This window comes from Ischnura elegans, chromosome 6 (assembly GCF_921293095.1).
Source record: "Ischnura elegans chromosome 6, ioIscEleg1.1, whole genome shotgun sequence".
NCBI classification, from domain to species: domain Eukaryota; kingdom Metazoa; phylum Arthropoda; class Insecta; order Odonata; family Coenagrionidae; genus Ischnura; species Ischnura elegans.
The window spans coordinates 94,091,393-94,114,871 of NC_060251.1; the positions used below are offsets into that span (position 1 = coordinate 94,091,393).

Genomic DNA, 23,479 nt, shown 5'->3' on the forward strand with positions numbered 1-23,479 from the left:
GACTATTTTGCCTCTTTTATGATGAACTGTCGGCAGAGAGTAGTTCAAGTGTAGTCAGATATAATATAATTTTGGAAATAGTGAAAGTTTTGATACTTCTCCCCTGCCAAACACCCTAGATGTGGCTCGCAGGGTATTATGTAGATGTACATGCACGCGCCTTACGAATATGACCACTTTTGACATCAATTACACTGTCTAATAATGCATGACAGACAATTTGGAACAATCTTAATTTTATGATATTTAACACCAACTTAAATGTAGCATGAATTTAAAATGTAAACATATAGGGACTTAAATTAAAAAAGAACTTTGTGCTTTCACATTAATTAATGTGAAAGCACAAAGTTCTTCTTGTTTAATTTAATTATGAATCACTTTCACCAAGTTACGCCTCAAATAATCAATTTTATATAGGGACTTATATTAAAAGTCAATGCCAAGAAGTCGAACCTAATGAAATACCTTTTCTTAAAACATGCCAAATTCATATCCAAAATTAATTTGCTGGTTCGGGCATGTGGTTTTTCACTAAAAAATATTTTGGCTCATTCAGTTGTTTTTATTGCTAGAAGTGGGCGCTGTGTGTTAAGAGTCCACGTGTCAAAACTGCATACGCAGGGTTATCTAAAACGGATCCCGCTTTGCGCGTGTCCTATCTCAGCTCACGGCGAACTACATACTTGCTTTGCCGCGCGCAAATGGGATATCATTTCTGGGAAAGCGAGACGGGTATTGTTGAAGCGGTTTGAAGTAGTTGACCAGTTCCTAGGCTAGAAATGTGGAGCTGAATTAACGTCAGATTCATTTTCTTTTCCGCTTTACACTTTCGTGGCAATTTCTTAATACTTATCCACATCTACATAATACCCTGCGAGCCACCTCTAGGGTGTTTGGCAGGGGGTGATCAATCACCAGCATGCAGCATGAAATTGGACTCCTACATGCACACCACACAGTTCAAAAAAGTCACGTATACTAACAAATCATACTACCATATGCTGTTAGAAATAATAATAAAATTAAGAAAAATGCATTAAGTTTTACATAGGTTAGTAGACTACACTGCAAGTCATCTAATCTATTTATGCGTTCTATCACTGCCGTTATAATCTCTTATAACATACTGGAAACGCTGCACTTTTTATCGTAACAACTCATCACGACTTATGGTTAATAGCAATAATAATTTGGTAATATTCTGGGGTAATAATTTGGTACTATAAAACCTTGGCCAACACCTTTTATTAAAAGTTGTTGGCCATTTCAGTTTGCAGCAACTGGAATGCATCCGCCAGAAATGTTTATCTCGATGGCGGAACAGCGACGCTGCTAAGTTCACCGCATGCACTTGAAAGTGTTGAGTGCACCCCGTGTGTCTACGTTATCTCCGTGAACGCACCCTCGTTTCCGCTCCGTGCGTGGTCCTTTCATTCATTCCGTCGAAGCGGTGAAACAACTGACGCGGAGATAGCGTGTCATCCGAGTGCGGCGTGCGACAGGCCACGGCTGAATGCGACACGACTGCGTCCACACGTGCCACCGCGGAAAAACGAGGCGCGTTTCCATTTTCACACATGGATCGCGCGAGATGAAGATGAAAGAAATAGACTGCAGAACAGAGAGATATAAGTTGTCATTCTCTCTTATGGTTATCAGGGACAGTAAAAGGTCGCTATGTCGACTAAATGCATGTAGTTTTTTTACTTCACGCTTATTCTTGACTTGCTTCGCAGAACAGAGAGATTTAAGTTGTCATTCTCTCCTGTGGTTATCAGGGATAGAAAAAGGTCGCTATGTAGGCTAAATGCATGTAGTTTTTTACATCACGATTATTCTTGAGTTGCTTCGTCAGTCTGTTTCATCGATGGAATCATGTGGTTGATAGTTAACTAACTTCCCATTGTCGGATCGGGTTGATATTTCGATACCTCCACTGCGCAAACGCTCATCAATCCCCAATCAATTCCGCTAATCCAGTAGCCCAACAATATAAGTGCGCTCAGTTTAGCGGGGGGGATTGTAGTGTTAGGGAGTAGCAATATCCGTCGTGTGATGGTCCCGTTACGGGAAAGGGCAAACCGCGAGGGAGTAAGCGACCGTGTAACATCATGGTGCATCCCTGGTGGCGGTGTCCTCAGGTGACGCAGGCGGTTGGTGCGGCGGTACGGGGCACGAAGTGCTCCAGACTGCGGGTTGTGGCTCATGTCGGCGTCATTGATGCCACCTTCCGTGGATCTGAGGAAATTCTAGATTCCCTCCGGAATCTGAATGCCGAAGTGAAGCGGGTGGGTGGGACCATTGGGGTCGGCATGGAGCTTTCGATTTGCAGTCTTGTCCCGAGGATCGATCGTGGCTCTCGGGTTTGGAGCCGAGTGGAAGGCATAAACCAGAGGCTGCGTCGTTTCTGCACGGACATCGGAGCCTCCTTCGTGGACCTTAGGCCGGCAATCCGATCGTGTCGGATCCCTCTGAACCGTTCGGGAGTCCACTACACGGCCGAGTCGGCTAGTCGTGTAGCGAGTAGCATATGTGAGCACTTCAGGTCTTTTTTAGAGTAGAGAGTAGGGCAGAGTGTAGATTAGTGGGTTGAAAAATAAAGGGGTAAATTCAAAAATTTTCACATGCAAAAATTCTTCCAGAAATGAGAATAGAGTATTAGAAAGAAAAATCGGCGTTTCAGAATCAGCATTACCGATTAACAATAATACAGGTATTACATTTAAGCACGAGAAGCGTCAGTCGAGCAATGATTTCAAAGGCAGTCAAGGCTCGAGTCATTTTAATGGTGAGACAATAACATATGCATTTCCATTTATCAGCGGTATAGAGCTGGAAAATAGTTTGATCGACAAGAGCAAATCAGAATTAGTCCCGAATCGCAATAATACTAGTTCTTCTTCCAGAAATTCATTACGACGCATTTTTCAAATTTAATTCTAACTGCCAAGCATCGTACCACGCTTGGATAGCAGCAAGGTCACTCGTTAGTTCATCATTTTTCAACCCACTATTATATTTACACTCTGCCGTACTCTCTATATAATTCGGGGTGCCCAATTAGAGACTGTTGAATCCGCGAAATATCTAGGAGTTAGACTCAATAATGATCTATCGTGGAATAAAACTATTCGAGAAGTAACCGGTCAAGCTAATCGTAAAATGGGTTTTGTTAAAAGAATATTAGGAAAGTGCGACGACAAATTGAGAGAAATTAGCTACTTTTCCCTCGTTAGACCCCATTTGGAATACGCTGCCAGTGTTTGGGACCATCATGAAAAATGTTTAATAACAGAATTAGAACACGTGCAAAGAAGATCTGCCAGGTATGTGAAAGGTTGTTACGATAGTCTTGTTAGTGTAACTGACCTCTTAGATGAACTCGGATGGGAATCTATGTCGGACCGTAGGTTGAAAAATAGACTAAACATTTTAGATAAATTCAAAAGCAGTGTCTTTTCTGACGAAGCTATTCTTTTTCCACAAATACATTACTACGCATTTTTTCAAATTTAATTCGAACTGCCATGCATCGCAACATGCTTGGATAGCAGCAAAGTCATTCGTTAGTTCATTCCCATCTTTACTGGAACGGATTTCCCAGTAAACTGCATCATCGTCTGCAAATAATCGTAGATTACTGTGCACTACTTCACCGGTGTCGTTTATATAAAGAAGGAGTTTGAGTGGGCCTATGACATTACCCTGAGGGACGCCAGAAGTGACTCTAACCTCATTGGAGACTGCACCGTGTAATATTACTCTTTGGACGCGGTCGCTCAAAAGTTCTCTAATCCAGGAAATGACATCTTCATCTAGACCATAAGATTTCAGTTTTATAGTCAGCTTTCCGTGCAGTACTTTATCAAATGCCTTTTTGAAATCAGAAATAAATTATTGCGGAGAGGGTCGAATCACCGACTTCCGATTACTACCGTATCAAGTCTTCTCCTTAACCACTAGTCTATCTCACTTGTTAAAAATGTGGAAGGACCACTTTATGTACACTTTTAAGCCATTTAGTATTCATCACAATCCACGAAAGAAATAGCTAAAGAAAAAGAAATTCGGAAGATGGAATCTGCGCTCAAATTCGGCAGAAGGAATTTTTCAAAACTACGACAGAAATTAAATCTCTGTACATTTCATTTGCGGAATTATCCAAATGCGCGATCAAGATTTTGACACAATGAAGACGGCATAAATATAAGAATTACTTCCGCGAACATTTTTGATAGAAATTTCTTTAATAGTGCTGCTTTCGATAATCGATTGAATGATTCACCACTAAAACGTCGAAGATAAATGTAAAATAAGAAAACGGTAAAAAGCATGCTTTTTTCAAAAATCAGCACAAAATTCACTGTGTAGTAAAAGAAAGAGCTTTTCATCCCTCGGACTGTGTGGTGACCTTCGAGGTAATTCAGAGGATCTTATGTAGGTTTTTGGAAACGGAAGTGTGTGTCCTAAGTGTCCTCTTACGGGATTAACAGGGGCCTTATTTTCCGTTGTAACATGAATGGATGGATTTTGGAAATCCCATAACCATTCGTTAAAACGGTATGGCATCAATCTTTGCCAAGTTGCTGGGAAAATCGGCAAGTTATTTTTTTAAAGGTGTTCTTAGTGGGGTGATTTAAAGACGCTTCTTTTTTGTGGATAAGTCGTTTGGGAGTGACTCAAGCCCCAAAAAAAAACTTCCGTGCAATTAGTTGTTTAAGGTCAACGTGGCCTAAGCAGTTGGAGGATAAATGTGATTGCTCATGAAGGGATGGGAGATTGCAGACGGAATACTTCTTAAATACTCCGTGAAAGCCCACCTTAATCGGTAGAATACTTTAATGATAATTGTGCTCCTTTGTTAGTGGGTACGAGTCCCTATGGAAAGTCCCTGTTGAAAGGTTCCTACCTGGGACTTCCACGTCGGTCATTAGCATTGTAGAGGAGGGCAGAGTTATGCCTTCAGAAGGAAATGACCCCACCCGCTGTTCTAGTCCTCAGAAAGGGCGTTAGCGTGGGAAGCCATTACAGTGGGTATACTCACGCGTCCGTGGCTTAGTCTGGGGTGAGCTCTACCCTCACATATCCAAACCAACCCTACTGTTGCATAAAATTATGTGCCGGTATTCCTTGCATATTTATATCTGGACTTTTGTGCATAATGAATAATGCGCCATTTTAAAGAAAATTTTATTTTAAATTCTGATTTATTTTTTCGTGAAAAATCTAAAAAATTTATATATGCCAGTGATTCATTAAATGACTCCGCGATCTGTAAAATTAGTCGTTTTGTCAACTTCATGAACTTTCATACTCAACCTAGGGGAGCAGCGCTAACTTCCACAGTAAGTTGCGAAAAGTATAGGAGATACATAAATTTGTTTTGGTGTATTTTTAGAACTCATATTTTGTTATTGATTAAAAAGAATGTTTAAACATTATCTAATGATACAGTTCACACCGAAAGAATAAATTAAACTAATAGAAACACATTTTAATTTAGTTTTAATTTTTGATGCGGAAATAAAGATTTATGCACAGCATAGATTATTGATGGACATGATGATGGACATTTTTTTATGTCTCTGCCAGACCGTAGATTGAAAAATAGACATCTACATAAACCCTGCGAGCCACCTCTAGGGTGTTTGGTAGGGGGTGATCAATCACCAGCATGCAGCATGCAATTGGACTCCAACATGCACACCACACGGTACAAAAAACAGACTAAACCTTTTAGATAAATTCAAGAGCAGTGTCTTTTCTAATGAAGTTAGCCATATCTTACGGACGCCAACATACTACGGAAGGTCAGATCATATAAATAAAATGAGAGAGATAGACTGTAGAACAGACAGATTCAGAATGTATTTTTTCCACGATCAATAACAGATTTTTATAGCGGCAGCGATAGAACTCACATATAGATTAGATGACTTGTAGTGTAGCCTATTAACTTATGTAAAACTTAATGCATGTCTCTTCATTTTATTATTATTTCTAACAGCATATGGTAGTATAATTTGTTAGTATACGTGACGCTTTTTGGACCGTGTGGTGTGCATGTGGGAGTCCAATTGCATTCTGCATGCTGGTGATTGATCACTCCCTGCCAAACACCCTAGAGGTGGCTCGCAGGGTATTATGTAGATGTAGGTAATTTAAATGTGCTCTCTGGCGCCGCCTTTGAACTTGGTATCCATGTTATCATACGCGTCATCGTAGTTCGCTATAATGTCACCACGGGTCGACTCTGTCGCCATATGGACTTGACTTCCCTGGCACCAGACCCTTCCTCCCTCCACTTTTCTCCTAAAAAAGCAGCGGAGTCGCGGAGAATTTGAAAAAGTGAGACCACTTCATCCTTCCAGCAGCCAGCATTTCTTCCCCTCTTTGCCTCACCCCACGCACGGAAGTCACTTCCCCTCCCCTGTAAACACTCCGCATGGCTGCCAGACACCGTTCTCGTCATGCTGTGTTATGTGTACACTGGTGTACACATCCCTACCCCTCCTCCCTTCCGCCCTCCCCCCCTCCTATCGTTCCTTCCCCTCTATGGATGGAGTCAGGCATAGTTGACATCCAAGGTTCTTGAGTAATTCTGAAAATAGCCGCAACTGAAGTTTGGTGCCCAAATTTCGCAACCAAAATTGAAGGAAGTAATAAAAAATGTGTACAAATAGTACTTATGGTGGGCTTTCTGAGACTCGGAAAATAGGTAGTACATATATATATTGGTCCAGGGCATGCTTTTCATGAAAAAAAATATGCTGGGAGCCGTATTTAGTGGTTTAATACTTAATAATATTATTATTAAAGTATTCTACCGACTAAGGTAGGTTTCCATGGAGTACTTAAGAAGAATTCCGGGAGTCTCCCCTTCCATCATGCATTTCCCTTTTCAATTCACAATAAGACCTACCTGCTTCCTTTCATTCTATCTAAAAATCCTATTCTTTTCCTTCCTCTCCCTCGTTTACTTAGCATTCTTCCCTCTAACACTGTTTTCAAATTCCCTTCCCCGCTAAGTACTCGCTCCATCCATAGCTTCTGTCTTTTCCGTATCTCATCTAAAATAATGATGTATCAGTCAAGAAAAGTAACAATAGTATGCCTATAAAAAAAATCACCAAGCGTAAGTCGTATTCTCTTCCGTCCTCTCCCTCGCTCACCCAACATTCTTCCCTCTAAAACTGTTTTCAGCATTCAGCACTCGTTCCACCCAAACCATCCGCCTCCTCCGTATATCATCTTCTCCAGTCTTCACCATACCCACATCTCGACTGCCTCCAATCTTCTCTCGTCCTCCTTCCTCAGTGTCCACGTTTCCGCGCCGTAGAGAGCAATACTCCATATCAAACTCTTCACTAACCTTTTCTTTAAACTCATGCATCACGATCCTCTCATCAGCTCCTTTCTGTTCATGAATGCCTCCTTTTCTGACGCAATTCTCTTCCTGATGTCCATATACTGCTGTATCCGTTTTCCTCTAATGTGCTGCCCAAATAATTGAACTGATTCGCCTGTTAAAGTTTGTGACCACCTACTTTCATCTTGAAATGCACATTCCCAGCTCGCGATGCTTTACAAAACCCACAAACTTGTTTTTTTATCAAGATTAATCTTCATACCATATTCGCAATCGCATCCACCAGTGTCTGTAGCCCTTTCGCCGACTGCTTAATCAATGCCTGATCATTCGAGAACCTCACTAATTTAAACATCAATCCCCAACTTAATTTCTACATCTAACTCATCCCATTTCTCCCGAACCACATTTTCTGCATAGATGTTGAACAGCAAATGCGATATTGGACAGTTCAGGAATGCCAATTTAAGTGGAAAAAATATTTCCAAAACATCTTTTGCGATTGACTTGGCAGTCATCGAGTGGATGTAAATACGCCAAGGCCTATTTATTTTTTAATAAATATAATTTCCAAGTTTTAATTATTGCTAGGATTTTTCTGTCTGTACATATTTTCATTTAGGGTTAACAATGCCAGTGTTTTCATAGTCGAGTGGTGTGGGTACACCGTTGATTACATTTTTATTCGATCGAAACATGTATTAATTAGTTGACGTAATTCCTTAATCAATCACCACGTCTTCCTTAATCTTCTGCGACCCACGCTTAAATCGGGATTTGGGTCATTTGGCGGGAATGCAAATTCAGCGACCCGAAGGCTGGGATGATCAATATGGAAGGGCAGCGAAGGGAAATGTTCATGATCGCGGCTTGAGCAGTTTCCGCGAGACAGAATGTGCGAGCGGAAAAAGCAATTTGAAGGAAAAAAAAAATATCGAGGAGACGAGACGGGAAGTGTTGGGAGGCGTTGCTTGCCGTTCCAGATAGCGCCCAAGAGAAAAAAATAATTTTTTCGCCATAACTTCCTCATCTATCCCGCCTTTGCTTCGTCAACAGCCGCGGTTGCTAAGGACTTCATAATATAACGTCGAGAAGAAGGGACCGCGGTTCATTTGGAATCCAACCGGAGAGATACCTGGAGACGAGATGCTGCGGAATGAATGTGTGCGATGTTCCTCACGATTTCATGCAACCATGGCGCCGCATGTAACATCGAGAATATTTTCTCTTTCAAAAATGCTTGTTTAATATCTACCCTTATCGTTGTATTCCTTACCTACGCCAACAATCATTCGTCCATTAGTGATACACTTTTGTTCGCTGATTATTTCGCTAATTGAAATTGAAATATTCATAGGAAGTAATGATGGGTTTGAATTCATGTTTTCGCCTCTTTCATCTACATATTACCTGGCAAGCCACACAGACATGTTAAAGTCGACGCTACATTTTTAGACTTCAGAAAGGCATTCGATAAGGTTCCTTATTTAAAGCTGTTTCAAAAAATTGGAAGCATATAGAAGCAAAGCTAAGGTTGTTTTCGATGGAGGTAGCTCGGATACAATTCAAGTTACCTCTGGTGTTCCCCAAGGAAGTTTTATATGTCCTCTTTTGTTCTTTCTTTACATTGAGTATTTAAGACCCCTGAGTAATTTACGAACTCGACGTTTGATATTTAAATTCCGTTAGTGTTGTAACTCTTTGAAGAAGTATCCTTATCCCAAAAATTCATAATCGTACACTTTTCAAGATTTAATTCTAACTGCCAAGTACTGCACCATTCATTTGTGGCAGCGAGGTCCTTTTCTAATGCCAATCTATCACAATGGCCATACATTTCTCTGAGCAAAACTACATCATCTGCGAAGAGGCGGGCTTTGCAGGTGACAGCGGTTACTGCCGCATTGCCGCCTATCGCGGTTGCTGTGTCACTAATGTAAAGAAGGAACGATTAGGAAGAAAAAATTTAAGGCAGCGGTGGCCCAGTGGTAACGGAGGTTGACTGAGGATGTAAAAGGACGGCGACTTCGATCCTCACTCACGGTACTTTTTTTAGCAGGCTAGGTGGGGTAGTGGTTAGCGTTTAAGACTATCACCCGAGGGACCAGGGTTCGAGGCTTCGTGATGGCTGTATATTTTGTTATCTTCATTGTGATCAGACAGTCAGTCATTCAACCCGAAGGTTTTTTTGCCGGCCTCGGTGGCGTCGGGGTAAAGTCCCTGGCTGCTAACCTAGAGGTCGCGGGTTCGAATCCCGCCTGGGTGGATTGATCACCATCCAGGGCATGGATGTTTGTGATTGTCCATCAAGTTAATTGGAAGAGAGGACAACAATGTCATAAATTCGCTTGAGAAAATAAGACGAAATAATAATAACAAACAACACACTAAATGCGCAACACAGACTAGGGCACATGAAACGTTTTCTAATCGTAAAATGGGTTTTGTTAAAAGAATATCAGGAAAGTGCGATGACAAAGTGAGAGAAATTAGCTACTTTTCCCTCGTTAGACCACATTTGGAATACGCTGCCAGTGTTTGGGACCCTCATGAAAAAGGCTTGATAACAGAGTTAGAACGCGTGCAAAGAAGAGCTGCCAGGTATGTGAAAGGTCGTTACGATAGTCTTGTTAGTGTAACTGACCTCTTAGATAAACTCGGATGGGAATCTCTGTCGGACCGTAGATTGAAAAATAGACTAAACCTTTTAGATAATTTCAAAAGCAGTGTCTTTTCTGACGAAGTTAACCATATCTTGCGGACGCCAACGTACTACGGAAGATCAGATCATATAAATAAAATAAGAGAGATAGATTGCAGAACAGACTGGTTCAGAATGTCATTTTTTCCACGGTCAATAAGAGATTATAACGGCAGCGATAGAACTCACATATAGATTAGATGACTTGTCGTGTAGCCTACTAACCTAAGTAAAACTCAATGAATGCTATTTAATTTTATTATTATTTGCAACAGCATATGGTAGTTTACTTTGTTAGTATGCGTGACGTTTTTTTTACAGTGTGGTGTGCATGTGGGAGTCCAATTGCATGCTACATGCTGGTGATTGATCACCCCCTGCCAAACACCCTAGAGGTGGCTCGCAGGGTATTATGTAGATGTAGATGTAGGACTAAGGTGTAAATTAGAGCTGTTGGGACGCAATTGTTTTGCGAATAATTCACATTTTTCCATTGTCGCCTACGAGAAACTGCTTCCTTAACCCTTGTCAGGAAGGTCCGGAGGGGAACGAAGTTCCAGGGAGGGCTTCGAATCAATCAGCTGACTACGAGTACGGCTCAAGAACATCTGGCCTGGCCACGTTGTTATGCTATAGTTAGGCGGGCTTTCGATTTGAAGACCGGAAAAATTCCATCTTCGTGGAGGTAACTCGGTGACTCTTTTGTGTTCTGTCGGCGAGGGGTGGTGGAATAGAGAAGACCAAAGCGGGCTAGGGGGTAAAGACGAGGGCGGCGAGAAAACAGGTTTTCTCCTCCGGAAGACTGCTCGGGTTCCCTGCATCGAGAGGGGAGCTTTGGGATGTGGGGGGATGAGGGTACTGAGGTTCAAGCTGGACCTTCCATGCTTCTCTCTTGTGTCGGGAAGGAAGAGAACGAAAGGAAGCAAGCGGTAGAGTGAGAAAAAAACAGTCGGAAGGGGGTGGGTTTTGCGAGGGGAGAGGACATAGTGCACCAGGGACCAGCTGACCCGATACCTGCACAAGGAAAGAGAAAACATAACGTTAACCACTCGGTGAGTCGCAAAACATCTCATTGGTGCCATATTCTCTCTATTAGCAGGCTGAAACTTACTTCCAAATCCACGTAATCAGATACTAAGTCGACCAAGCGTTCTGTTTGTACTTAGTGATAGTTATTGCATTTTATATGATGTATTATTCCCGTAAACGAACGGAAAGCTACGCCCGAATCCACGTAATCAATCGTTATGATGACGTAGTGATCTCTCTGTTTACGTTGTGATGGTTGCAGCATATGATGAGTTTGATTCTCTCCATAAACAGGCAGATTATTATGTTAACATTTGCGTAATCAATTGTTGCGTTGCATAGTAGTTCCGTTTGTTTTTACGTAGTCATGTAGTTGCTGCATTGTTGACTCTTTCGTTAGCGGCACAGGTGGAGAATCCGTGGCTCTAAATCTTGAGCTTACGAAGCCCTTTTGTTCTTTTATTTTCATTCGACTCTTATTTTCGTGAGCATGCTGCCGTGTCATATACCTACCCCTATCGTGTTCCTCCAACCCCCCGGGCGTGTCGTGAGTGCACTCACTCAGCTTATTCCGCGACCTTCTTGAGCCAGTGAATCACAGCGAGAATCCTCAACACTCGCTTGGCAACCATGGCAACTGCGGAAGGAAACTCTTCAGTAAACGCAAGATTCAAAATTTTCCCGCCTTATTGATATTTAAATGTACGTATCATGTTATTCGTCGATAATGGGTGCTTTCCAATCGCGTATCTGCGCTGATCTGTTTTAAACTGTTTAGCTCAGAGCGTGTTCCAATCGCAGCTGTGACGTCATCTGCGCTAAACAGATGGGAACACATCCTGCACCGTTGTTCGTCTGCGCTAGCAGACAAAACTTGTGATGGCGGGAAAATATATTGCTGACGGAAAATGAATTCCACCATCTCAAAGATATGTATGATGATCATTTGAGAATAATAAGCAATAATTTGATCTGTATATGTTTTACATAAGTTTAATGAAGCTCGTAATTTGGGAAATATAATATTATCTTCGTCAAACGTAATGATTGATATGACATATGAGCATAGGACGATAGCAAGAGGTGGCTAGTAGATTTTCTAGAAATGGATAATGTAAGCTATTAAACTGAAATGTTATATTGCTTAGATTCTAAGCAGGTTTATTTCATTAGCTTACATGGATAGTGGGCGTATTATATACCAAATTTCCTTTAACGTTCATGTGGCGTTAATTGCATTCCATTAATTGTAATTCAGTACCGCAAAATAACTATCGAATCGGCAGATTTATAATGCAGTGTTAACATTTTTTACGGCTTTACCTGCGTGATATGGATGTAAGTTGTACGTGTATCTCAATCCAGAAATGCGAAATGAAGTACAACTGGTATAACTGCCGGCACTGCAGCGGTTCGGGAGAGGTAATTATTATGTAGCGATAGTTCCATTATTTTATTTCAATTAATACTTACTAGTGCTTATATAAATACAAAATGATATAAACGAACATTTATCATCATTCTTCATTAATAATATGGCGAAGGTCAGTTCAAAAGCTACAGGTCATTTAAACATTCAACTTTTGCCGCCGATCAGTCCACCGTTTCTAAACACACGAGCGCAGATGCGTTCCAATCGTCTGTTTCAGTGTGCGCTAATGTGTTTCAATCTGTTGCGATGTGAGCTAATCTGCGCAAGGTGATTGGAAAGCACCCAATATAGTGAACTCCGCATTCACTACGCTTTTTATTTTATCCTCAGTATGGGAAACCTGGGAAATTTTCAAATTTTCGTTTCTGCACCCTCCTCGATTTCTGCCATTGCTTTTCTTTCTCGCGAGTGAAAAACGGAAGAAGCGACGGAAACGAGAAAAAAAATGCCTTATCCGCGCTGCATGCTCTATTTGTTATTATCGTCTTGCTCGTGTCTTTTGACGGCATCGTTTTCAAGTGCTTTGAGTACGCTCGGTCGTTATGAGTTCTACGGCGGTCCTCCGCTCTCTCCGCGTTTCTTGTGGTAGAGGTTCGCTCCCCGATCCTCGGATGTTACAGCCGGGGCGGGGATGACGTAAGCCCGCGCCAGATAAAAAAGCGGTGGGAATGTGTTGTCTCTTTCTGAGCAATGCTCCGCTATCTTCAAGGCGGCACAGGAAGACTGGCGCGGAAGACGCGTGGAGGGAAAAGAGAATGACTTCACTCAACGACCCACGCTGTTCGTTCTTTCTCTCCCTCTCCCCAAAGCAGATGCTAGTCTGCAGTTCATATCTCTTGGAATGAGCCGATGTTGCTGGATGAATTCACTCGCCATAAGATAATTTATTCATGGGAGTTACGAGTCACCGACGAAATTGTCGTTTGGTTGCATAATCCTTTTCTGATTGCTAAATAAGACATTTGACAAGTTAAGTCAACTCTTTCTTTAGAAGTTAAAGCACGAATCTTCACAAATGTAATGTTATTTGTCGTCGACTTTGTGATTCGGAGACAGACAATGGTTGAGTTGATAAATAATGTATTGTTAAACTCATGGATGGATATGAATTGTATGATCATGGATTCGTGTGCACAAATGAGTGGTTACATCTATATGTACCCATTAAAATAACCTACCTCAGCTTTCAAAACTTTAGTGCATGCAATATAACTTTAGAAAATGGACTGTTTAGTATAAGGTCAACCAATTCTGGAATGATATAGTGGAAGTTCGACTTATAGAAATAAAAGGTAGTTGCACTTTTTATGCGTACGACGCGTTACGGCTTACAGAGCCATTGTCTATTACAAGGGCCTTAACCCTAAGATAAATAAATGTTTTTTATAGGTTGAAACAGGCAGGTTGGTTATAATTAATCATAGGCGGATCTAGGGGGGGGGGGGGCGCAGGGGCACGTGACCCCCCCCAGACCCTTAAAAAATATGGAAGGTTTTAATACGGTCCCATTATCATTGCGCTCGTTCTGTTTTGCGAGGTATCCTTGTGCTCCTCTCCCCCCCAGAAAGAAATCCTGGATCCGCCCCTGTAATTATCGATTACGTATCATAATTTTGTTCGAATTGATAGATCAAAAATGTTGCCACTACCATTGATGCCAATGCTCCGCAATACCATACGCGCATTCCTCCCCAAAATCAACGATTATATTATTATCCTTGTTATGGATTTTTCAAATCATCTAAAAAAGTCTCATTCCCCTATCATTTTTTGATATGGCGCAACTTTCTTCGTATCCTTCCCGGTCAGCAGCGCTGGTGAAAACTATCCTGCGCTAATAAAATTGAAGTATTGACATGTACATTATTTTTCAGATCATTCGACTTCTCTCTACTCCGTTTCAATGCAAGCCAACATTATACATTTTTTTGGCACAGAGGCGATTTCCCCCCTTCGTGTGAACTATACCCTGTTCATACCTATGCATTATTTTGGAGAGTGATTTTACAGTAGTAATTAAATTGCGGTGGAAATTTTGCAAAAACGCATTCGTATATATTTTTTAAATCACATAGTATGCATTCTTGCTATGGCATTTTTATTAGACAATGAGTAATATGTGCCAGTGCACTTTTAGCCAGTGGCCTAAGCCGTCTATAGTTCAGTGTAACACTTACCTTTTAATAACACTCTTTGACGTTCAATGATCATACATCTATTTTACCTGCGTTATTCCTCAAAAAAGAAAACGGAAAAAAATGCGGCTCTAATGGTTGAATTTCTCATCTAAAATAGCTAATAATGAATCACGTATGAAAAGGTTATATGGCGTTGTCTCATCGAAATTATTTTTTCCTTTCATTTGATGCACTATTTGAGCGCTAAAATGTTGAAAAATGAGAAATATTGCTGAATAATAATCTAAGAGCTTTAAAACAGGTATATAATATTTCATCAAACAAATTTTTGGAATGAAAACTATAACCCTATTACATTCCACGGCCGTGAAAACGCCGAAAATTGTGGGAATGTATATCTCATCAATCTTCATTATAAATCATACAAAACAGCAATTTATAGTATATGACTGGTCAAAATATCTGGTTAAATATATTTGGACAGGGCATATAGCTTGTTTTTTCAGAAATTAAGTAAAAGTCACATTTTGATTTTTCTTGCTCCGATAGCTGAACAAGTATTCTAATCCATGGTAATTGTATTGATACAGCGATTCCGATGACATTCCTGGCTCTTCAATAAATACCTGTGGGGTTTTACCTTTCTTCTGATGGACTCCTCCCTCAATTCCTGAATGGTACCCTATGTGAAAATTAGTTGTAATTTTTTACAACGTTTCTTGTGGGAAATTTTGGCTATAAAACAAATTAAGAGTCAAATTGATTTCACGGTTTGGAGAAATGCACTTTTAAAAAGTGTTTTAATACGGTGAAAATGAATAGATATTTGCGATTTCATCTTTGGGAACTTCTTTTCCGATGGACTGCCATCCGTGCCCATGACGGAAATTATTCCCATTTGGATTTCCCGCATTACTCTCAGATTTCGCGTGCTTAGCGTTCTGTTTTTCTGATAAGATGTGGCGATTGTTGCGTTGGTGCAGCCCTGCTTATGTGCTGGGTTAAAATTGTTAGTTTTTCGGCTAAATGGACGTTATTTGGATCTAGTTTTAGCGTAAAACACTCGAGTTAATGTTTTCGGGATGGAATCTGCCTCTGCACGAGGGCGGCCGGTATTGCTTGTGGCGGTCGAAACTTTCTGCATTTTGGGAAGCGTGCTACCTCTCTTCGTTCTTCCCCATTGCTTGTGTTTTAAGTATAGAAGACGGTTGGATTAGTTGAATTAGTCGAATAAATCAGTGTTATGGAAGAATGCGAGGATTACCACCGGTCTCGGATCAAATGATATCGTTACCTATTGGTTAACATGCCTCACGGAAGGACAAGCCCCTCGCATATTTGAAGGTTTTATGGTAACTGAAGGGTTTAATTACCGCGATCGAATTAGTTTAACGTAATATGCTAAATTACTCACAGTTTTCATTATTTATTTCAGGATTCTACCCAAGATGAAGTTCCATCTGGTTCTGCTGGCCGTGCTGCTATTCCTTCTGCTGGCCGACGTCAACTCTGAAAAGCTGGTCAGTATCCCCACAGACTGTGGAACTCTGACATTTAATTCGAGAAATGCGATGAAAAATTCAAATTTTTAATTTGCGTCCGGGGTAAGTGATGGTCGATATCCCCTATGAAAAAATTGTATAAAACTGTTTCAAATTTTTATACATTGGCATGGCAATGTATAAGAATGTATAAAAATTTGAAACAGTTTTATACAATTTTTTCATAGGGGTATCCTTAGTTTCTAATTTTAGGTGTGAAGACTTGGGGAAATTGATAGGAAATCTCCATAATGTCTGAAATGGCATTGGATTTTGTTTCCCAGGATAATGCCGTCACCATTTGATAGTTTTCAGTTCAAGAGTCTAAATAATTTTGAATAGCTAGAAGTCGTGTTTCACATCTCGGGGATTTCATTGTTTAAAAAACGAATAAAGCAACCAAGGAGATCATTGACAGTCTTATGAGAGTTTTTGGGGAAGACTTGAATTTTTTACCGAGACGTTTACGTTAAAATGAAGGGTAGAAATTCAGTAAGAGGAAGAACATATGCAATCTCAGTCATTAAAGGGAGATAGTTCCACATTTCCAAACTATGCCTTGTATGGAAGTGAAAGGAACATGCAGATTTCAGACAATGTTTCATAGATTCGGAACTGTCTCTTCGTCTTCTCATTAGAATTGCTGTAAATTTCCGAATGAAAATCAGGAAACCAACTTAGACAAGTGCCAACCACAGGTACTGATTCTGCAGGATTCCGCATTACCCTGTGATTTGGAGACACTATCTTCTTTTTGCTCCCATAATAATGTTTGATATTTTCATTCACATCCCCATTTAAAATTTTGCAAGTCCGATCCTGGGGTTCCAAAGAATGTATTTCTATAACTACATGTGAACTCCCACATCCAATACAGAGAGACATATTTGTCGTAAAATGTTAACATTAAAAATGAAATAGAGAAATTGCAGAAAATCGTACTGTTGATATAATACCTGCTTCACAGACCAGTATAAAATTGTTAAGTATTCAATGCCATTTTAAAATTCAAAATAACTTTCATTGATACAGACATTTTAGGATTTTTAAAAATTCAGTCAGGATGTAAGGGCACATGCTTAAATTCTGGACATTCCAGCTTTTTTCATTACATGTTGCAACCCTAATTGTCTCTCAAAATTATAGTTTTTAATGGAAGAGGTACCCTGTCATTTAGGTTCATAGGCGTTTCCAAAATTCCCAATGATAGTACATAACTTTTTCTTGGGAAGGGCTCAAATATTTTTGCTGGTAGGTCGTTCCAGAAGTTGTTCCTGTTCTAGAAGAAGAACTGTTAAACATTTGTCCTTTGTGATCTGCACCGTATTTTGAACTGATCATTTTCCCCCCCAAAGTTTGGTTTTATAATGTCCTTCCTAAATTTATTGCTTCCATTGCTTTTGCCTCACCATTTTTCATTTTTCATACAGCCTGCTGCTTTTCCTCCTCTCTGGTAAACTCTACCATCCCAGTACTCATTTCTGTAACACTCTCTGTATTGGGGGAAGAGTTCTTGGGTTTTCAGACAGGTGTCAGCTCCGACGTTTCAAAGGCTAACTCTGCCATTGTCTTCAGGGTGAATGTTCACCCTGAATGTACACTGATTCACCCTGAAGATGATGGCAGACTTAGCCTTCGAAACATCGGTGCTGAAAAACCCTTCGACCAGGCTGGAAACCCGAGAACTCTTCCTCCAGTCTATTCGCCGGGAAAACCTTTGATCCTTCGCTCTCTGTATTGTTTTGTTTCCCTAACACATACCTGGCTGCTTTTCTCCACACCTTATCATAAGTTTGTCACCTCTCCAAGATATTTTTGTTGATTGTAGTGTATAAATTCTTATGAACAACGAGGAATGGACCACCTTATTTATAATGTGCATCAAATAAGTTCGAAAATTCTGCAAAAAAATGTGAATAAGGAGCACATTATACTTTTGAATATAGGGTAAATTTTTTGGGTGCGTAAATGGGAGAATGTGTTAAGGGGGTCGCATGAAGGGGGTACACTGAAGACCAAATCTTCGAATAAATGTTTTGGGATGTTGAACCCCTTGACCCTTCAGCTCACTATAGCCTTGATGACACTTGAAATATTTCTTTGTTCGCAGAAGAAACATAAGAAGTTCAGGCACAAGCATAAGTCTACCACCACCACCGAGTCCTCGGCTGAAGACCAAGATGTCTTCAACATGATGGAAGAGGATGAAAAAGCCGCCAAGTTAGAGGATGACAGCAAGGAAGCCAAGCTGGAAATCCCAGAGGAACCTGTTTTACTGGGTAAGAGTGTGAATGCATCCGTGTACTTTGGGATGAACTTGGCTCTTTATTTATTTGCTTCCCAACGGATAAAACTGTTGTGAAGTGCGCTGGAATGATACAACTGTTCAGCTCAAGAGTCATTACGCAACTGACGTTATGTTGTTTATCATACATGTCTTTCCTTTCCAAGTAAAACATTAAGCTTTATAGCTCTAATAAACCCATTATCACTCAATACAATATGAGGTTGAAGGACAGAACAATAGCAACATTAAAATCATATACTCTTGATTAAAGCTACGTAAGGAAAAAAAATCTGGAACCATTCCATAGATTCCAACAATTAATTTGAGAATAAATTCGAGAGGAATTTCATTTGGACTTCATTTGGAATTAACCAATATACAAGCATATTTCATTGCAAATATCTACGCACAAAAGAACAATAAATACCATAATAAATTTAAAAACACTTGATTTGAAATTAGCAATCTATAGAAATGAAAAAGAGTGGCCATTTAAATTCTAATTCTTGTATTTAGAGTTGGCCTTTACCACTCTCTCTGATTAAGTGCAGTAATTGTCAGGCTTACTTATGAATTGATCCTCAGCTCTGTTTAGCAAAGTTTCTGGTGGTGAATTTTCTTTTAGGAGAGATGGTACCTCAGTCCGATTAGGCAACAGGTGTAAAGCAATCCTTCTAAATGACTTTTTATTTGAATCAACAATCTCATATGACCTGGGCTCATTTCCTACATAGGTTATAGAACCTAGAGCCCACACTAAATTGGGCTGCTTTGCAACTATGTCTACTCTCCTCTCTCATACTCGTTCACTGATTTGGCATTTTGATCATACCACTTTTTAACCTGGCATCTATCTATTCTTATTCGATGCCAGTCATTCTTAGATTGGCATTCGGACCTTCAATAAACAAGGAACAAAAATTCTTAAACTTCTTGATGTTAACATTTCTGGTGGAGAGGGTATGTTACTCCTTAGAGTGTTACGGAGTGTTAGAGACTACGGAGATGTAGCAGAGCTTAATATGGGATACCCACTGAATTAATTTATTTTTAAAGAGATTTTTTTACTCTTTTTACTGCTGATTTTGCCATTTCATTAGATTAGGGAAGATAGAGACTTAGTATGAGCTCAATTTCCTATGAATTACCAAATTTACTGTTTCTTTTGAAATTTAAATGCATCTGATACCACCATCGATAACGTATGTACAGTGGAACCTTGATAAAACAACACCCCACGGTGCACCAATAAACACTCGCTATAGCGAATTGTCGCTTTACCGGAGGTGGTGCAAATAATAGCCAATATACCTCATATTACTCCTTTATTTTTATTTTCTCGCTTGGACGTGTTTGGTGTTTTTTGGCCATGGTGTGTTCCATCAAATGCTTTCTATTCATGCAACTCATGGACGTGCGGGTATGCTGACGACTGCTTTCAGCCGCCCGAGGAACAAAAGAAGATCAAGCATTCGCGAATGCTAATGCCACAATATTTTCACCAAAATTAACTACTTATTTATCGAACGACAGTTTACCACATAAATTTGAGACTGAGCACTCCATTAACTTCATTTCTAACAGATCGCTAGCAATTACAGAGATTAAGGAGTCTTGGTGTTAGTTTTTCCGGCGGTGAAACTCTTGCTATGGCGAGTGCCAATACCAAAAAGGCCTCGTAAAAACGAATTTTTTAACATGCTTATTATAGGATCAATTGACGGTGCATCGGCTATCTCTCGTAATAGCGGGGGTCTTGCTATAGCCCGTACTCGCTTTAACGAGGTTCCACTGTACATAGATATTGAATATTAGCCTATGACAACAGTGTCGAAATTAGCCTGGTACGGGTAACCGTTGTTTAGAAAATGTTGTTTCACGAAAAATACAATACCTATAGTTGTAATTGTGGGAGACGTAGTAAACTTAATATTAATGCCAAAAGAGCCGTACTCCATGACGTATGTAAATTTGGTAAAGGTTTGATTAGAAAGTCTTAAGAAACTGGCCCTTTTTTAGTTAATGCACTAATATCTATAAAACTAGGAGGGCAAAAATTGTTCAGCATTTTTAATCAACTACATAGTAGTATAACAAAGCAAGTGATGGTACCGATATCATGAAAATAGCTTAAAGGGTGTGGCTTTTGTAAGCATTCAAACTTGAATTAATATTTTTGGTACGGAAAGTGGGATCATATATCCCAAAAATTTTCAGGGATTCAAACTCTCAAATCGGGGGTCTGTTAGAATCCCTACTAATTGCGGCCTTTTCTTAGTGTATGGCTTTTGCTAATGCAGTTCTCTTTCTGATATCCTTACTGCTGTATCCATTTTCCTCAATCATCCTGCGCTAATTGTTAAATTGCTCTACCTGATCAAGTTTTACCCCGCCTACTTTTAACTGACGCACATGTGTGCCTGAAATGTTTTCAAAAGCCAACCATGTCTACACCTAAATGGTAACCCAGAAGTCACCTCGAGAGCATGTGGTTATGGTGACTCTGTATCAAAAAAACACATTTATGCTGTGATTAGCAGCCACTTGATGTTATGGAGTTATGTCGTGGATGTGAGAGAACATTTTCATGTGTCATTGAACCGGGTTTTGCCTTTGAAATTTGGTATTATATGAAATATTTGTTAGAGCTTAATAGCCTGTTAAACCGGCCAAAAGTTTAAATCGGATTTCATCTCATATCGATTATAATCCCCATATTAATGAGCAGGTGCATTTCAAAATTTTGGCTTGTGATCGTATGCAGAAAAATTTAGACTTGAAACTTTTCTGTGAGAATTTGAAGGAGTGAGCTATGAAGTTCAGGATTTTTGTCATAATTTTGATTTTTCTCATATTTATTTCAGATCCTTGCTCAACAAAACATTGTGGGGCTGGCCAGGTCTGTGACCTAGATGAGAATGGGGAAGCCCAGTGCATCTGTATCCCAGATTGCCCTGTTGAAACTGAACCTAGGAGGAAGGTGATTATTTCAAAATTTTGATTTCAACTTGCTGTCCTTTCAGCCAGATATGTACATACTTTTACCAAACTTAATTGTTGTCATCTTATATCTTCAATTGTGTATGAATTAACTTTGTGGGATTTACTCATGGCTGGATAACCCAGATAGCTTATTGTAAGTCATTGAGGATAGCTGGAAATAAAATTAGGAAGGTGGTTATTAGTAATCAACTTAGCCTTTTCTTATGGGTTTTTGGCCACTCTCACTAATGTCCAGAATAATGACAAATTTGAGGCCTTACTTTCAGCACCTCCCAAGATGTTATTATTGTATCATTGCAGAGGATTCATTTAGGTACTTATGCATGAGAAATATGTTTCCATTCTTGGCACTTCCACATTTTGAAAAATATGTGTTTCCTCTTTTCCTCTTGATAATGACATAGTGGTGTTGAAATATGTCAAGGTTGTTCTAAATAAAGCTGCAAGGAATCAACAGATTTCCTAGTACTGTCATCTAATTATGAGGAGTTATTGTTCTTGTTTATTTGATTCTTTGGTCGAGTGAAGGGATTTTTTGGTTAAAGCTTTTGCAGTTCTTTATAGCGATGTGTATTTGTTGTTTTTTTTGTTGTACTTAGCATACCGATTTGATTATTGTCCAGCATTGTGTGGCTATTTTTGATCACTATTTGTATGGGAAATTTCCGTAAAAGTTTTCCCTAAAATTAAAGCCTACTCCATCTGTTTCCTGTGAGTGAAATGACGGAGGTTTTTATTCGTGTTCCAAAACTTAAAATATGTTTGTTTGAATAGATGATGTAAAGCTTGAAATATTTGGCTTTTTCACAACTCAAGTTATGCTGGATGTATTGTTGAGAGTGTAAGACTTTTTGTGGTTTTGGTACACTTATCATAAATAATGAAGAAAATCGTAAATATGTATGTAAAACTCAAGATTGGTCAGTTTTTATGATATTGAAGAGCGTAACCAAGGTAGCACAACTTGATTACCCATGTAAGTTCTAAGGGTTAGATTATTAGTTTAAATTGTTAATAAATTAAACTCTTTGAGTCAATGAAGGGTTATTTGCTATAGTTTTCCCAGCTTCTGTAGAAAGGGTTGGTATTTAGAATTGAAAGTTTTACAAGGAGGGCATGGTTGTTTAGTGGCCAAAGAGTTAAGATGCTGACCTGATGCAAATTCTGGGTGAAGCCTTTGATCAAAAATTCCTTGAAATGTGAGGTGGCCCTGGGAAACGAACTGACCCCTATACCCTGAATTTGTGAAACCCACTTGCCTGTGGCTTAGTCTAGGGTGAGCTCTACTCTTACCTATCCAAACTAACCTATGTGTTGAACCAGCGAATCTTATTAGAAAATAAAGTTGAGTGAATGGGTAGTGTGTGTAAGTAGATTGTGAACCCACTGGCATGGTTCTGAATTGCATTGCTACAAATAAGAGTAAAAGTACAGATCTAATAGTTTGAATTGTTTCTCTCTGTATAGGTTTGTTCCAACCACAATGAGACGTGGGGATCTGACTGTCAGGTGTATCAGATGCGGTGCTGGTGCAACAAAGGTGACGAGAGGTGTCTGGGAGAGGAACACAAGCATGTCCACATTGAGTACTATGGCGAGTGTAGGGAAATGCCTGTGAGTATTTTTGGGCCCTTTCTCAGTGCCCTTCAAAATGTATACATATTAAGTTTGTAGCGTGTCAGTCCGTATGATTATGTGCAGTCACACTTGAAGGTCTATCTCAGTCGTACAAAGTGCTACAGGGATGGGGTTTGGTGCGTTTCATGCAGAATCTCTGCACGCACATTTTAGACTTGGTCCCAGTGCTGTAGCTCGACGTTGTGTAAAGTTGTGGGCACAAAACATGCAAAAACAGCCCAAAGACAGCCTGTCCACAAAATGGCAGTCAAACAGTGGCAAGCCACAATTAATTCCTGTCTCCTCACTGCGGTGATTCTCCTTTGTAAAACTCTTATCAACCAGCAACAGGTGCAACT

At 39.9% G+C, this 23,479-nt stretch overlaps 1 protein-coding gene across 2 annotated transcripts in view; it reads left to right on the forward strand.

The window, feature by feature from the left end:
• Positions 1 to 23,479, forward strand: part of LOC124161205 (SPARC) — a 77,488-nt gene that overhangs the window by 44,955 nt on the left and 9,054 nt on the right. Inside the window, exons 1-5 of one of the 2 annotated variants that reach the window (XM_046537466.1) lie at positions 11,104 to 11,125; positions 16,108 to 16,192; positions 18,324 to 18,492; positions 21,365 to 21,480; positions 22,971 to 23,117. In XM_046537466.1, coding sequence (XP_046393422.1) covers positions 16,121 to 16,192; positions 18,324 to 18,492; positions 21,365 to 21,480; positions 22,971 to 23,117 — 504 coding nt within the window. In that variant the 5' untranslated portion in view covers positions 11,104 to 11,125; positions 16,108 to 16,120. Of the gene's footprint in view, positions 1 to 11,103; positions 11,126 to 16,107; positions 16,193 to 18,323; positions 18,493 to 21,364; positions 21,481 to 22,970; positions 23,118 to 23,479 lie in introns of those variants that run through there. The other variant, XM_046537465.1, reaches the window with a different exon arrangement.